Source organism: Mastigoproctus giganteus, chromosome 13 (assembly GCF_048544385.1).
Source record: "Mastigoproctus giganteus isolate SK-2022 chromosome 13, ASM4854438v1, whole genome shotgun sequence".
NCBI lineage: Eukaryota > Metazoa > Arthropoda > Arachnida > Uropygi > Thelyphonidae > Mastigoproctus > Mastigoproctus giganteus.
The window spans coordinates 53,638,602-53,655,413 of NC_143587.1; the positions used below are offsets into that span (position 1 = coordinate 53,638,602).

Here is a 16,812-nt window from a genome sequence, read left to right on the forward strand (position 1 = left end):
TATTATTTATCAACTCTCACATGGATCATGCCTGTTTTAACTTCAGTCTACGCACATTAAAATTGTGGATAACCCATCTCCACCGTGAAATCAAGAGCGCTGACTACAACAAGTCCAGACTGTTACAACAACTGAAAGGTAAGGTCTCGCCTATCGTATTTACGAACCTTATACATACCATCTGTCATCGGGCTAATCAGATCTCTGACACCTACCGTTTACGCCAACAGCGCAAATTCATAAACTTAAGCATAGAAGCTAACTCCTTAAAGACGAGCATACGTTCAAGTGATACAACTTCCTTCGTCTTGAACCTAAGCAGCAAACAACTATCCACTGAGCAGCTCAATGTCTTATCCAATGGCATGAAGTTCGCCGTCGTACCATCTAAACCTTCAGTCACACAGCTCGCTTTGTGTATAGAAGCCAGAATTACCAACCTTCCTGAAGAAACTGCCAACGAGATCCGTTTCAGGACTGCCGCAATCCTCCGCAGCACTCGAAAAACTTACTCAAACCTTAACCATCGTCAGCATGCCTCCCTATCATCTATAATAAAAGACAACTCCATCGTCGTACTTCCTGCGGAAAAAGGGCGCCGGACCGTTGTGTTGGACCGATCAACCTACCGAGAGAAAGCCCTGACCCTACTACTAGACCCAAACGTATATGAACCTCTATCTGATCCACCCATTAAGGTCTTGAAACGTCTAGAGACACATGTCAATAAACACGTCCACACATGGTTTAAAGATAAGAAGATCTCGACCACAACTCAGCGTCTTCTACGTGCTACTGGCTGCCAACTACCGCAATTCTATGGATTACCAAAGATCCACAAACCGGGTATTCCCCTCAGACCAATAGTGTCGTGCTGCAGTGCCCCAACGTATGAACTGTCCAAACATATCGCGCGCCTCCTCTCACCTCTTATAGGTAATACCTCGCAAACCGTTAAAAATAGCAGTGAATTCATCCACCTCATTAAGGACCTTTCAATCCCTGACAACACTGTCATGGCATCATTTGATGTGGTTTCTTTATTCACTTCAATTCCCGTCCAACAGGCCGTGCACTGCGCCAGAAGGCTCCTCGAGAACGACTTAAGCCTCCAATCCAGGACATCACTATCCACTGATGACACCTGTACCGCCCTCAACCTATGCTTGTCAAGCAGCACCTTCACTTTTGAGGATTCACTCTACCAGCAGGTACATGGCACTGCTATGGATGCCCCTGTCAGTTCCGTAGTAACCAACATCGCCATGGAAGATCTGCAGGAGCAGATACACCAGAACCCATCTACACCTATTACAACATGGTGTAGATACGTTGACGATATTTTTACCGTAATACCACGTGGTTCTGAAACTGCACTGCTGGAATACCTCAACTCCCTATCTAATTTCATCAAGTTTACCATAGAATCAGAGGTGAACGGTACGCTCCCGTTCCTGGACGTCCTAGTGCATCGCGTAGGCCCACATCTGGAGACCTCAGTATACCGCAAACCCATGTGGTGCGGTCAATTCACTAACTACAGGTCCGGCCACGCACCAAGCCATCTCAATAGCACTGCCCGCACCCTATTCTCCAGGGCTTGGAGCCATTCCAGCACCGACACAATTAGGCGTAACGAGATCTCCCGTGTGAACGCGGACCTAACCAAATGTGGTTATCCATCCCATGTACTAAGCAGATGCCTATTACAGGCAGAAGAACTCACACCCAACCCAAGTCGGTATATCGTCCGCCTACATTCCCTATTATCCAGGCGTGTCAGGACGGATCTCGAAGGTCCTTAGAAGTTACAACATCAAATGTGTGCAATTACCCTGCAGGAACCTACGTTCACTTGTCTCCAGCGTGAAGACCCCTGTCACACCTGTCTTACGCAGCAATGTGGTTTATCGCATCACCTGTAGAGACTGTAACAGTTGCTACATAGGAGAAACATCAATGCGTCTCCAGAATCGCCTCAAGGAACACGACAGAGCAATCCGGCTTGCCGAAACTGACCAGTCCGTGGTCGCGGAACATTTTTGGGCCACCAACCACGATCTTGACCCCAAACGCGACTTTGAAATAGTAGACCACTCACGACACTTTCGCCACCGCCTATGCCTAGAGTCACTCAACATAGTAAACAATCCAAAGGCATTAAGATACACGCGTCTCGAAAGCTACTGATTACAAATATATACTAACAAGTATATTGTATTAAACTGGATTATAACTAACTTACGTGTATATTATAAAATTATTTATAAATGAAAAAGGTATATAAGAGTAAATGTAAACTTTATTAATAATTAAAAGAAAATACATTTTTTTTAAAAACAGAAAATATAAATTTCAAATGCAATCTTTCTTTTATAAGAACTTTACAGTAATATAAAATTTTTAATTAATTTCCGTTGAATATTTTAATTTGTTATTAACCTTTTAACTAGCCATAGAAGGTGACTCAAAAAAGTTTACTAAAATATTTTATTTTGATTTTATATAAATGAACTTTATAAATCCAGTAGCAAAGCACATTTATTTACCTTCATGCAATTTCTTTTCAAAAATTTGAGAAGTTATGAAGCCCTCTACCGGCAATTTACCGTACTAGCATATTTATTTATTTTAATGCAATTTCTTTTAAAAAAATTGATAAATTTTGAAGCCCTCTACCGGCAATTTACCGTACTAAGTCTAAATATTTCTCATTGTAGTTAGTCTAGGAAATCTGCCCTTTTCATGCATGTTGAATGTTTATTTAAATAATCCATATTTATTTTAAAATATGTATAGATTTAAATTATATGTTATATTATTTTACGTAAGATTTCTAATATTACATAATAATAATGAAATCATCACCGTAATAAAATAAATTAATAAATCCTGCATAGGTAAGAAAATTAAATTATTTTATTTTCAGTGTGTCAGCACCAAGGAATTAATTTGGAAGTTTAGCCGCTCAGTAAATGGAAGTGTCACTCGAAGTGAATTTATCCAACTCTGCCCGGCCTTAATACAACAAACTGTAAGTGGAGTTTGCGATGACGTCACAAGGACAAGCGTGTACCAGCCAACTAGCAAAGAATGTGAGTATTTTCTCTTCTGTTCCTCCTTTGTAAACAATAATCTTGAATGTTTCAAGTTACAGGAGAGCTCGTCAGGTTATTCTGGAGTCGTCTCGTTAACGGCTAGAAATAATTTTGCATTACGCATAAATACAATTTGAATAAAGAATTGTACTTATGGCATTATAAAATTCTTTTTAAACATGGATAATGTCAACCTCAAAGTGGTTTTTCTTTCTGTTTCTTACAGTGTACGGATATAGTTCCTTGGCGGTGTTTCTGATCAGCCTTTGTTCTCTGGGAGGAATATTGCTGCTGCCTATTCTAGGCAAGGAGACCTACCATTTTGTTATGATGGCATTCATCGGATTGTCTTTCAGCACCATGGCAGGAGATGCTCTTTTACATCTAATTCCTCAGGTGAGAAAAGGAGGTAAGAGTTAGGATTAGCACATTTCAAATTAACCCATGATTTGGTTTGCCACGGCGATATAGAAAATGATAGAACGACGACCATCTGAGGCTTCTTGTTGGCCTCCTTCATACATCACTTTTTCAATCTTATCCTGCCTACATACCATCATAAAAATTATCCTTTCCTTTCAACTGTTTTTTTTTTTTGCAGGCAGCAGGATTTAAGCTACATTGAAATTCTCAAATTAGAACAAACTTGCATATCCAACGAGTTGCTCTGGTATTGCCCTAATTGAAACAGATGTCCTCACAAAAGATTAATTGGCCATTTGTTTCAAAGAAGAAACACTAACATGAGAGTCCATTTCAGTACTAACTGGTTTCTCATCAGGTAGCAGGTGGTTTCTAGTGACAACACTCAAACAAAACTGATAACTTTAGCTATATTACAACTTTGATCTCTGATTTTATAACCCACATGACGGCCCCCATCAAAAAATGCTTTTAAAATAATTTTGATATTAAATGAACGATTTTATTTTATTTCTAATATTTTTATTATTTAAGGACAGTAGGAAAAGAAAATATGTAGAAAATACGTAGGAGAAATATGAAAATAAAGAATAGTATAGTCACATTATTATTAGTTTTATTTTATATTATTAAATTGTTTTACTGGACATATGTCCCTTCGTGTCATATTTTCAAAGCAGTCGTTGAAAATAATCCAAATCCAAGATTTTAGGTGTGGAAAAACTGCTTGGCAAAGAGCCATTTTCGAAGCAAATTTATCCATAATGTTTGAGTAGATTTGAAATATTAATTTATTAAAGGCGTTAAGCACAGATTATTTACTGAATTTTAAGTTTGGATTTTTTGATATTTGATAATATTTCTTGATATAATTTTTTATACCTTGATATCCCGATCAGCTAGTGGATCCGGATTTTGCTGCCTCTGCTCTGCCAGATAATGAATGGAAGGAGTCTGAGTAATGTGTATGCGGGGGACATTGTCGAGGTCACGTTATGTGAAGGAGCTCGGTACATTCTTGCGATGTGTACACCATATCCAAAAATTTCATTACTTCATACAGCATGTCTTTTCCACCTCTTCTTGGTATTGAATACACCATGAATTGTCAAACTAATAGAAAAAAGTTATCTGCGAAGAAATCTAAACCTCCTAAACGCTTCCTTGTCCATTTTACAAATATACGTGGTCTCAGCTCTAATCTCAACGATGTCCATTTGAACTTAGTCTGCCAAACCCCATGTACTTTATATGACCGAATCTTAGTTATCAGTTGATTCAACCGCTGCTCATCTCAGTTGTCCGAATTATTCGCTGTATGATTCCTTTCGCTTCAAAACTTGTAGTACTTGTCCATATGTCCGTTCAGATAGTCCCTTATAGACTTCGTAATTTGGAATCTCCTCTTTTCGATCTTCTCTGGCTTGAAATCTCTCTACCTCATTCTGTCAAATTCTTCTGTTGCCGCTATCGTTCTTTCAACTCCACTAATCACTTGGAACTCTTTGACTTCCTCTCTTTGAAACTTTACTTTCTCCAGTCCAACTTTCCTAACAATGAAGTAATTTTCCTTGGCGATTTTAATGGTCCAGATGCTGAGGCTTTCGCAGTTACTAATGACCTCACACAGATTGTTTATATACCTACCAGAATAACAGAAAATCCTAACCCAACAGCCAACACTCTTGATCTTTTTGTCACAAATAACCTTACAAGTACATGGTCCAAGTCCGCTAGCCGTCTCAGATCATATGTTGGTGATGGTCTCCTCTCTAATGGAGCCTTTCTCTCCTGGCCATTCTCAACCTCATGTTATTTGGCATTACAAGGATGCAAAATGGGACGATCTGCGAGATTTCTTCTCTTCTTTTTCTTGGTTGAATTACTGATTCAAATCTTTTGATGTCAACGTTTTCTCAAATGGTGTCAGTGATATTCTTCTTGTAGGGATGAAATCCTTTATTTCACACTCTACCTTAAAATATCGTCCTTTATCTAAACCTTGGTTTTCCAATAAATGTGCTAAGGCTGTTCAAAACAAGAATGTTGCATATCGAAAGTGGCTTGTATCCAAATCTTCATGTTCATTTCCTGCCTTCGCCAAAGCCCGCAACAACTGTAAAGCAGTTATTAATCAATTCGAAGTAGATTTCGAACAGGCTAAGAGTAGAAAACTTTATTCTTGTCCAAATGGTAGCCGAGCATCCTGGTTTCTAGCCAAAGCAACTTTTACCCATCTCTGTTCCCTCCTTTGTCAAAACCAGATGGTTCTATTTTCACTTCAAACAAAGATAAAGTTGACCTGCTGGTATCGTACCTTTCTTCCAACTCGTGTATTGATAATCTTCGTAAGCCACCTTCTACCAATCGCAATACACTCCATTCAACGATCGCCATCTGTGGTCGTCCGTCAAAAGGATGTCAGAAAGATTTTGAATAATCTTGATGCTAAGAAGCTGCTCCCGAGCTTACTCCTGTTCTGTATCACTGTTTTTCATTTTCTTATTCCAAATATGTTTTCCTTTCTGCTTGAAATTTGCTCATATTCAGCCAGTTCCTAAAAAAGGTAACAAATCCCTCCCATCCAGTTGTCGTCACATTTCAACTTGCATCTACTCTTCCCTCGTGGGTCGCACAGTTGGTAGGATCGCCGTTCTCCCCACACCGGTGGAAAAGACCTGAGTTCGAAGTCCCTTCGATGACGTGAAGAATTTTTACTGGCCTTTTTCACAACGTGGCTGAAGTATTCGGTCTCAGGCAAGATTTTTTCTCCCGGAAACTAGGGTTTTTTGTTCATCAACAGCCACCGACCTTTAATGGATGATTTTTATGAACAGATTGCATTTATTAATAAATGGAAGGTTAACTTCATCGTAAACAATGAAACGTAACTTCATTTCTTAATTTTAAAAGCGGATACAATTTGTCGTAAAGTCATATGTAATGTTAAGTACAGTACTGTGGAAAGTTGAAAATAGAACGCACTGAATTCATCTGTATCTTTTGAAGTCAATGGAAAGCTGTGTTGATACACACGCTTTTGTTTATTATTTTATTTAATTTGAATTAAAAAAAAACTTACAGCATAACATCACCGTTTCATTTGAATTTTTTATCATCACGACAATATTTAGCGTGCTAAAACTCTGTTTATTATAACTTTTCCTAAAATACTAAATCAAAAGATGTTGATTTAGTATTTTAGAAGCCTTTATTCCAATTCTAGGCAGTTGGTCTCCACTCCCACGGAGGCCACCCCCATGAGCACACCAATGGACCTACTCTAGATGACATTCCTTCGTATATCTGGAAGCAGCTTGGAGTTCAACTTACGGTGTATTGCCTCTTCCTTTTCGAAGCCATCACTCAGATTTTGGTCAGGGAACCTCAGAAAGAGGTAAGACATTGCTAGTCAGAGAGATCGGTGGATTATTAGAGAAAGGAATTGATGAATGACTAGTCTAACTTAGGATTAGAGCAATATACAGTACCTATGTATAAATGCATTTATATTTATTAATTAATTATATTTTAATTCTGCCAGGACTGGGCAGACTTGGGAGTACGTGAATTTTATTTAAGATTCTTACAGTACGTTGTAATAAATATGTAATTTATAATTATTATTCGTTATTTGGTTTTTATGAGCATTAGCAACTAAGGCCATATTGCTCCGAATTATTATTCGTGTTTAAATTATTTTTTCGGATTATTTTTTATAATTTTATGATTGTCCACCACTGATGTGGAAAACGAAAAGGAGGAGAGATTTTTATCAGCCTGGCCTACTCTATCTGGTAGAAGGAATTAATTTTGCAGGGACCGAATACGTTTCAAAACAGAGAATGTGTACGAGTCCTAGTTAATGCTACTGAGGGGGATTTAAGGATCAGGGAAATTGCTAGTTGAGAGAGAACAGGGGAATTATAAACACGAAGTTAGTCAGTGGTATGAACATACATTATCCTCGAGGGTTCAAATAAGGGGGTTCCAGAGTTCAAGGGTGAGTTTCTGAGACGACGGGCGACCACCACAAGTTAAATATGTAAAAAGATGCTGTCACTTTGATGCAGGGGATGATGATGAGTTTCATTTAAGAATGCATCGATTGGGTACATTTTCTGAATCAACTGGACGACTGTTTTCTGTATCAACGTATCACGGTGAGTGCAAAGGGAGGGAATTTTCATCTGGTGATGACCAGGTATAGAAAATGACAAATGAATTTGCGGTAGGTGTGGACAAGGGCAAGAGTTTTAATTTCAAGAATGGCGATTACTGTATACTGTGAAGGTTTTTGTATTCCATGAATACAAAACAGAGAATGTGCAAGACAAAATTACACATTGTCATATTAGGGTTACCCAGGGTTGTGTGTGTTTTCTGGTAGATTTGATTGGTTTTTCTGGATGAAAAACTCGTTTCCTGAGGGGAGGAACTTTGCTGTCCATGCCCGAGACCGATTAACTCAGCCATGGAATGAGAAAGGCACATAAAATTTCCTCGCGTCATTGACGGGATTCATTGATGTAGCGCTGGTTTTTTTTTTTCGTCCAGTAAACTGGAAAATCTCGCACAGAGTAATGCAATTTACAAAACATTATACTGACTCCTCACAGCCTTTGTTGCTTTCGACTAAATGGAAAAGTTCTCGCACGGAAGGAGACATAATAAGACTTCATTATTATAATTATCTTACTCTAGACCTCACAAGGTTAGTTTTCAGTATAGACCAGCGAGTTCGATTTCATTGGTAGGAAAGATCATGGACTCGCTGATTAAGGACACAATACCATCTCGATAGGAATGGTCTTTAATGGATCACAGCATGGTTTCGTGAGCCGAAAATATAATCGACTTCCATATGAAGGACAACTCAAGGGATTCGGACTGGAAAGCCTGGCAACCAGACAGTCTAAGGAGGGCCTCATTGAAGGGAATCAATAAACTGAATGAAGGAAGTATATTTTCGCTGGCAGTAGAGAGAGAGAGACCCAGAGGGGGGGGGTCTCTTTTCTCTACTGCCAGTGGATTAAAATTTAAATTGAGCCAAGTGTTCTAGACATGACACCAGTGGCCTACGTAGAACTCGTAGAGATCGTCACCCCTGATGCAAAACTTATTAGCTAATCTTATTTTATTTATGTCATTCTAAAGGGGTGGAAGTCGTATCTAGATAGGCTTCACCGTTGTGGGATATATAGAACTTAGAGGTGGCGGAATAGTAATTGTGCTAAATCTATAGATATAAAAAGGTTTCCTTCAGTTCTATAAGATCTAAGGAACACGCCGTTTTACAATTGGTATTCCGAGATTCTTTAAAGCATGTCAGGTTTTAGAAATGTCAGGTGATAAAACATACTGAAATAATTTGGCGCTGCCAGTTGGATTTGGTAGCAAGCCTCTGAACCACGTCAAGGTACCAACTTTTTCAGAGGGGTTTTCTCTTTGATTTGACCAGGAGAAACCATCCTTTGTCCAGCAGCAAAGACAAAGAAAGAAAAGAGACCGGAACTATTACTATACCATATTTTTAGAAAACAAATTCATGTTTATATTATAAATTATAATATTGTAGCTATATAATAACAAGAAAGATAAATACTTTTATGAAATTTTTAAAAATAAATTGAAAATTGTCAATTAATTTTATGATACCATCGTTCCACAGTATAAACAGAGTGGATTTATTTTTGTGCAGACTGAAAGTGTAACCAAAGTGTAGCACTGAGCAGTTTGCAATAAAAACTCTCTGTTCTATAGGACTCGATTACGAGCATAAACTCCACCCAGGGATCAAATGAATATTTTACGAAACAGAAGGCTCATTAATAAAATATCTTATTTTTAATAAATGAGGTGCATACAATGACATTACCGTGACAATCCAGCTCAGTCCATTCAGGTCCATTTCGATTTATTAAAGGTTATTACAATCACCGTTCTTCAACATCATGGTGAATAGGACTGGGTTCAAATCCCGTTGTTACAGAAGTTAGGCTAACTGTTAATAGTTGGCGTAGTCTCCTCCTTTCCAATGATGACTTTCGATTGTGCTTTGGTCATTGCTCTGTCTTTATCCCGTTTGAGGGACACACCCTCTCACCCCCTAATAACCTGTAGAATTTCTCGGGCATTTCTAGAGCTAAATGAAACCACGCAACCAAAGTCAGCTATGAAAGAGTAAGAAAAAATGCCCGATACCGGCTGAAATCAAGAAGAGAATGGACACATTCAAAGAACTCTGTTATAAGTGAATTATACGCTCTACTTGTACATGTCTGTTTTGCTATTGAGGCTCGAAGACATACACGTGAGAGAACAATGTCCTCCGCATTAATCACACTCAAATGTGCGTTGACCTCATTACAGGTCACCGAAGAAATGGCTGTCACTTCTTTCCTACAACACTCGCTCTTTTCTCTTTGAACACCATTCAACTCGTGCACTGTTTTCTGTCAATTCTTTCAGTTTCTTACGCGAACGTGCATTGCCCTATTTCCTGCTGAACCACCTGACTAAAGTACACTGCTTTTGCGCAGAAATTAAATCAGTGTAGTTTTTACAGGGGGACTCCAGTATCCGAGTATTCATTATCAGAGTCCTCACAGTTACGAGGATTTGAAAATTAAAGCTTTTTCCCTTGGGGAAAAAAAAAAGTGACCAAGTACTTTTTGTTTTGTGGGAAAGATCTTCCTTATTTTAATGCAACAAATGTTAAGCGTGAAGTTAAAGACATAACTAAATACTACGACACAATTGTATTGCAATACCAGGGTACCTGCCGACCCACCGATGAAAAGCCAACTAGCTTTGAAACGGAGCCGTCTGGGTGGTGGCACCCACCGAGAATAAGCAACAATCACTTGAAAATATAATTTCATTCGTGCAATGAATCTCAGCTATTGCGTTTTATATTTGCGGAGCCCTTCCCCAGAAATGAGGCCTTCTGAATCCTGTCTCCTCAAAGTAGTAATGAATGCATTACATTTTAGGAGTGTTTGCAGATCTCGATCTAAAAATTAGAACTTCATAACCCATGCTTCATTCATCCACTAGTGTAATGAATCTATTTTCATTAATTAGGAGGGTTTTGGAACCCTCCCTCCCTCCCGAGACAAATTTCCCCACCCTACTCCACAGGTAAGGTGAGGAGAAGAAATAATCATTTTCTGTTTTTTACTAGAAACTAATATATGAATCTTGTATAGGATTTTTAATACTGTCTTTAGGTTAATTAAAATTTTTCAATTTTTTAGATATTCCAAAATGTTTAAATATAGCTTAATCATTTTAAAGATTAATTTGAGATGTGATTCTATCTAAATATTCGCTTTAATAATAAATTCATTAATAAATAAATTGTTGAAAACAAATTAAATTAGGATATGGTTCATATAAAACTAGTTATGCTGGAATATAGAAAACATTCTTAAACATTTTAGTAGTGTGAATATTGCCCTTCACGATTTAAAAAACTATTCCAATTTATTTTTTAAGTTTCTTTTCTAATCTTTCCTTTACTTATCCGTGGATAAGGTAATATGATTTACTGCAATTATCTGCAGCTGTTATAATAAAGTCTGAAATTATTAAATAAATATACATATACTTATTTTAATCTTGAAGTGTGTTTGTTTTTCAGGAAACTCCAACGCACGCGCATTCTCACTTCCCCACAGCTGTAAACGAACAAATGAGGCTGAATTCGTTACAGGAAAAGTCCGAATCCAAACAAGAACTGGTAAGGGGTCTTCATTGGCCTATTTTTAGAGTTGATTAAATAAATAATCATAAGCAGAAATGTAACCTATTAACTGTGTATCTATTAACTCCCTTTTTTGTGAATCCTATTTTTGAACATCTATTTTTACAGCGGTCCTGCTCCTGGCAGGGTTCCATGTCTCTGGATCCAGAAGTGAGGACCGACCAAGTCGATGACCCTGTGATGAAGTCCGAAAGAATGTGTTTGGGGTTGACTTCGATGGCGTGGGTGATCACACTAGGGGATACTGTACATAACTTTGGGGATGGTCTTGCCATCGGAGCTGCTTTTGCATCGGGTCTTCATAGCGGACTTTCAACATCACTAGCAGTCTTTTGCCACGAGTTGCCACACGAGTTTGGTAAGTATCAGGAAGATGTAATCATCTTTCTTTTGAATACAGCAATGAAGCTCGATTTTACAACGATTCTGGTTTTCTTTCAGAAAAAAATTGGATGCGGCTCCAACCAAAACAACTTATACGAGGGTAGGATTCAAGTCCAAAGAGGAGGAAATGTATCTAAATTCTTAAGGGGATATTAGATTCAGGATATTACAGTCTAGAGCATTGAGTTTTAATGGGCTTATTGGCAACACGGAGCCGAAGCAAAATTATACCTTTCTTGACCTCTTCAGGACCCATTTATTTTCAACGCTGTCCACCTTCGTTGTCAGATCTGAATAATTCTGGTATTGATCCTAACACGGTGCTCTTAAAAAATCTGCACAAATTAACCTGTAACAGTTCTAGGTGACGAAAGCCATGATCATTCCTGAATTCGTGTGACTGCTTTCATGTTTGCCTGTTTACTTTAAGGTGTGCAGTGTCATCACACTCTGGTCAAATGCTTATAAAAATCTCTATTCTTTCTGAACGAATGTCAGCATCTGCGGAGCACATCTTGCTCTACTTTTGGAGCGCTAAAATACTGATGAAAAGGCGCTCTCTACGCATACAACACTAATATTAACTTTATATAAGATTTAACGAAAAGAAATGCGACGGCTCTTCAGAATAAGCTTCTCGACTGAATGTTGTCAATGTGATTGATTGCTATTTGAAGCTGCGCAGTATGCGAGAGATTGTTTTATGGAAGTCCTTGAAAGAAATAAAGTTTTGGGGGAATTGCGCTTTATTTCACCAAAAAATTCACTATCCATCATTGCTCCACCCTTTTATTAAAAACTTATATGAGAAGAAAAAAAAATATGACGTCTTAGCTGAAGAAATTATGAAAATTTCTGGTAAAATTTGAATCCTTCCCTTCTGTATCTACATTGATCTTTCTGGAAATTAGTTTGAATAAGGGAAGCGTTAATCCCACCTTAGATCTCATCTAGATATTCTTTTTTTGGGTTGGAGCCACATCCAAGCTTTATCTCAAGTTATGATTTCTCTTATGACGATTCGTTTATTCTCACAGGAGACTTCGTGGTGCTGCTTTCTACAGGGCTCTCCTTCACCAAAGCCCTGCTCTTGAATGTGCTGTCAGCGCTGTCCTGTTTCGTGGGCCTGTACATCGGAATTCATCTGGGGGATGATGATAATGCACGTCAGTGGATCATGGCTGTCACAGCGGGAATCTTCCTGTATGTGGCCCTGGCAGAAATGGTAAATTGTAAAATTAATTTATAATTAATTAAATCTACTATTTAATTGTAAATTTAATTAAATATTCCTCATTTCTTAAACAACAAAAAAACAGCGCTAATAATGAAACATTTTAAGTTGTTCAGATTTATAACTATAGATGGCGACACCTGTACACTCACATGAACACTATTTTAGGAGACTGTGAGTACAATTTGTGTTTAATGAGACATCAATGCAGATATCGTTGTATCATATATTTATTATGGAATTAAATACATATAAATTAGTTAATTATAAATAATTTAAATGTATATAATTTTATATTTCTTGGAGTTTATTTTGAATAATAAAAAACTCGGATTTTTCGTCTAGCAAACAGAAAATCGACCTCAGAATCAAAAGGTAAAGATTTGCCTGTCGAACTCTTTCAATTTGAAGACAAAGAATGCAAAACAAAGTTGAAGAAATGCTAACGCTCCAGTCTCAAAAATTAGTATCAGCCAAGGACATGACAGAAGCTTTGACCCATTTAGCATTTCCATCTTTGTGCAGAAATACGAACATGCCCGCAGAATTAACAGGGACATAAAATAATACGAACAAATAGAAGAAGACTAACTAAATGTCAATCAATTCATATTTTCAACCACTTACCCAACGCAAGAAGCATCATATCCCTTGTAACAAGTGTGGAAGAAGTTCTAAATGATGCTAACAAAGTTCTAAGATTAGAAAATTTATTCTTTTTTATTTTACAAATTTTATTTCTTCCATAGTTGTAGACCTGATGGAGGCGGTTCTAAGTTAAATAAACCAGCGATCCAAGAAGTTTCAATCTTTTTGTTATATGGCTAGGCTATTTCAAAGAACGCATCTGTCATTATAACAGAGAACTATATTGGAACCCGTCATTCACTTAATAACATTTCCCATAACAGCTCCTATTTGAGTAATAATGCAGTGTCCAGTCAAAATATTATGACCACCTCCCCAGTAGTCAGAATCTTCTCCTCTTGCCTTCAGTAGTGTTCCCACACGGTGAGGAATGAACTCTGTAAGACCTCCGAACGTTTCTGGAGGTATGTTGTATCCATGTCGCCAGGACTGCATCCAGTAGATCTGCGATACTCCATGGGGGAGGATCCAAACATGGGATCTGTCCATCCACATAATCCCAGAGATGTTCTGTGGGATTCATATCCGGCGAAGTCGCTAAAATTTTCGGCGGACCACTCTCGAACAATACCGGCAACGTGGCAGGGCTCATTATCCTGTTGAAATTCACCTGTGCCATCCGGAAAGGCAGTCACCATTAAGGGGTGTACCTGATCAGTCACAATGGGTAGAATATTCAGAGTGCGGTCTTGGGGTGTGGGGGCTCAAAGAGATTCCCAGAAAAATATCCTCCTTATCAAAACGCTGCTATCATCTGTCTAGACTAGAACATCGGAGTTATTCCTCTCCGCAGTTTGTCGCCATGCTCTCCATCTACCGTCCACAAGACATGGTAGAAATGTGATCCATCGGAAAAGGCAACTTTTTCTAGTCTTTAAAGGGTTGCCATAAACATGAAAACCTTGATCTGGGGCCGACTCAAGAAGGCCCATACGGAGGAGTTTTCGTTGGATCATCGGTTTTGGAACACCGCTGGTTCGTACCCTGGTGAAAGTTTATGGTCATTGTATTTTTTATTATTATTATTTGATTTATTTATTTTTATTTTTTTTTAACACCACGGGGAAATTCTCTCTTTTTTTCCCTCTGGAGTGGGCCCCCAGAGGAATCTGGCCCATCTTTTGCCAACATCAGGTGGGTCAGAGTCTCAAATTGAGACAGTGCGAGCTCCATTGAGACTGGCCCACCTTCCCGTGGTGTGGACGAGTACCCAGAATCATCTGTCCAGGTGACTGATGATTCTGGGTAGCCAAGCGGTCAGACACAACAACAGAACACACACATATACACTACTTATTTCTGGCCCTTCTACAGTGGTACTGTTGTTCACAGAGATACGAGGCGGAGATGAACTGACGTTCTAGGTGCCGCCCATTACAAAAACACATGTCCACACATGGTCATTGCATTGTCTCCGTGGCTGATTTAGTCGGTCTCAGGCGTAGATAGCAGAGTTTTCCCCCCAGAAACTGGGGTTTTTCGCCCAGCAAAACATACAAATCGACCATAGAACACACAATTAACAGACATAAGACACACAGCATGGCAGATGAATTTAATTATTCGGGTGGCCTAAAAACAATAGTTTTTTTTGGTCATTGTATTCTGAGTCAAGTGGTTCCCATAAAACTGCAAAAGTCCATGGTCAGCCGTTCCATCGTGTATGTTTACCACTATTGGCCCGGCGACTACTGGTCTGTCCGGTGTCCGTCCACTCTTGGAACACCCCGAAACACCTTAATATTGCCATCCTTCACCGGGTGCCCGATAATCATCCTTTTTTTCGAAGTTTGTCAGATCATATCTCTTGTCCACGACCGATTGCTAAAACAGGAGGGGTTCTATTTTGACTCGACAGCGTATATCTAATGTATTATATTGATATATTTTTTTATCTGAATTTAACTCATTTTAACATTTCTTGTAACATTTCTTATTGTTTTGTTTTCAGCTTCCCCAGATGAAAGAAATCCGAAGAGGAAGCCCCTGGAAGATGCTTTTTGCACAGAACATCGGAGTACTCGCTGGTGCTCTAATCATGGTTGTGATAGCAATTTATGAAGATTACATTTATCTGTGATATTCATTTGAAATTAAGAATATTGCAAAATATTGAAGTAGACAGTATTGCAGAGACGAATCAACACGCCCCCATTATCACTGGGAGGAACACAAATGCTTCTGTGAACATTAAGGATTGCAGTTTAGTAAGACTTCAGCGCTAAACATTTCCAAAATACGCCTAGGTCAAATGCCACCGAAGTTTCTATTCGTTTTTAGTCAACGAAATCCGCCCATTCAGCCTCATCTCAGCTTCTATAACGTTTTAAACTACATCGATTTAGAAGAATATTATTCATCATCGTTGTGAAGGTTGTTGTCAAGGTGATTTAAAGTTAAACAGGACGTTTTTAACGATCCACCATAAGATACTGTGATAAACCGTCCCTTGCTTTTGTTACTAGCTAAGTGTACGTGTTTAATGTTGGACTTAATCTTTCCTTCTTTATTAAACTAACTCTGAAAATATATTGAATTATGTAACCTTAAAACTGTCCAAAGGAAGACTCATATACATAGATCGATATTAGTGTTAATCAAACTAAAAAAAAAAATCCTTTTTATTTAAAAATTTCTTATCAAGCTTAACAAAGCTTTGTGCTGTAGTTTTTTATTTTTATTTTTTAAATAGTCATAAGAAATTTGAATATAATTCGCGGATTGCCTGGGAATCTACAGACCTCAGTTTGAGAAACACTTCTAGTGTTACTCAAGCGCCATCTATAGTTATATATGTGTACTCTAATTATTTCTGTAAAAAATGGTTAATTATTTAAAAATTCTTTAAAAATAGAGTTAATACTTTTCCGCATTCCAAATGCAGAAATTCAACATTCCTAAACGAAATTAAATGAATTTTGAATTCCCAATGGGGATTTGGATTATTCTATGATTGTTAAATGCAAATTTATTGCAGGAAAATTTCTTCATCTAAAGTTATCAGCGTACAGGAACAGGCTAAATAAAACATAGAATTTATATGAAATATTTCAAATAAAACGTAATTAATGCAATTATAGTAATGAAGTATTTAATTATTTCTACATTAAGTTAAATGTTTGAAGTAAAGCTTAGAATTACTTTATATATAAATTAAAACTGTATTTTTTAAAATATAATTAATGAATAGTTTTAATGGTAATGTTAGCCACCACTGAATTCATTTCATGATTAAATCTGCGATATTTGCATAATAA

The 16,812-nt window shown here is 37.8% G+C and overlaps 1 protein-coding gene across 1 annotated transcript in view; it reads left to right on the plus strand.

The window, feature by feature from the left end:
• Window positions 1-16,082, plus strand: part of LOC150076058 (uncharacterized) — a 43,173-nt gene extending 27,091 nt beyond the window's left edge. Inside the window, exons 6-12 of the mRNA XM_090387055.1 lie at window positions 2,930-3,095; window positions 3,325-3,494; window positions 6,748-6,918; window positions 11,167-11,265; window positions 11,398-11,647; window positions 12,711-12,898; window positions 15,507-16,082. Of these exons, the coding sequence (XP_090243181.1) occupies window positions 2,930-3,095; window positions 3,325-3,494; window positions 6,748-6,918; window positions 11,167-11,265; window positions 11,398-11,647; window positions 12,711-12,898; window positions 15,507-15,635 (1,173 nt within the window). The 3' untranslated portion in view covers window positions 15,636-16,082. The remainder of the gene's footprint in view (window positions 1-2,929; window positions 3,096-3,324; window positions 3,495-6,747; window positions 6,919-11,166; window positions 11,266-11,397; window positions 11,648-12,710; window positions 12,899-15,506) is intronic.
• Window positions 16,083-16,812: the final 730 nt, after the last annotated feature.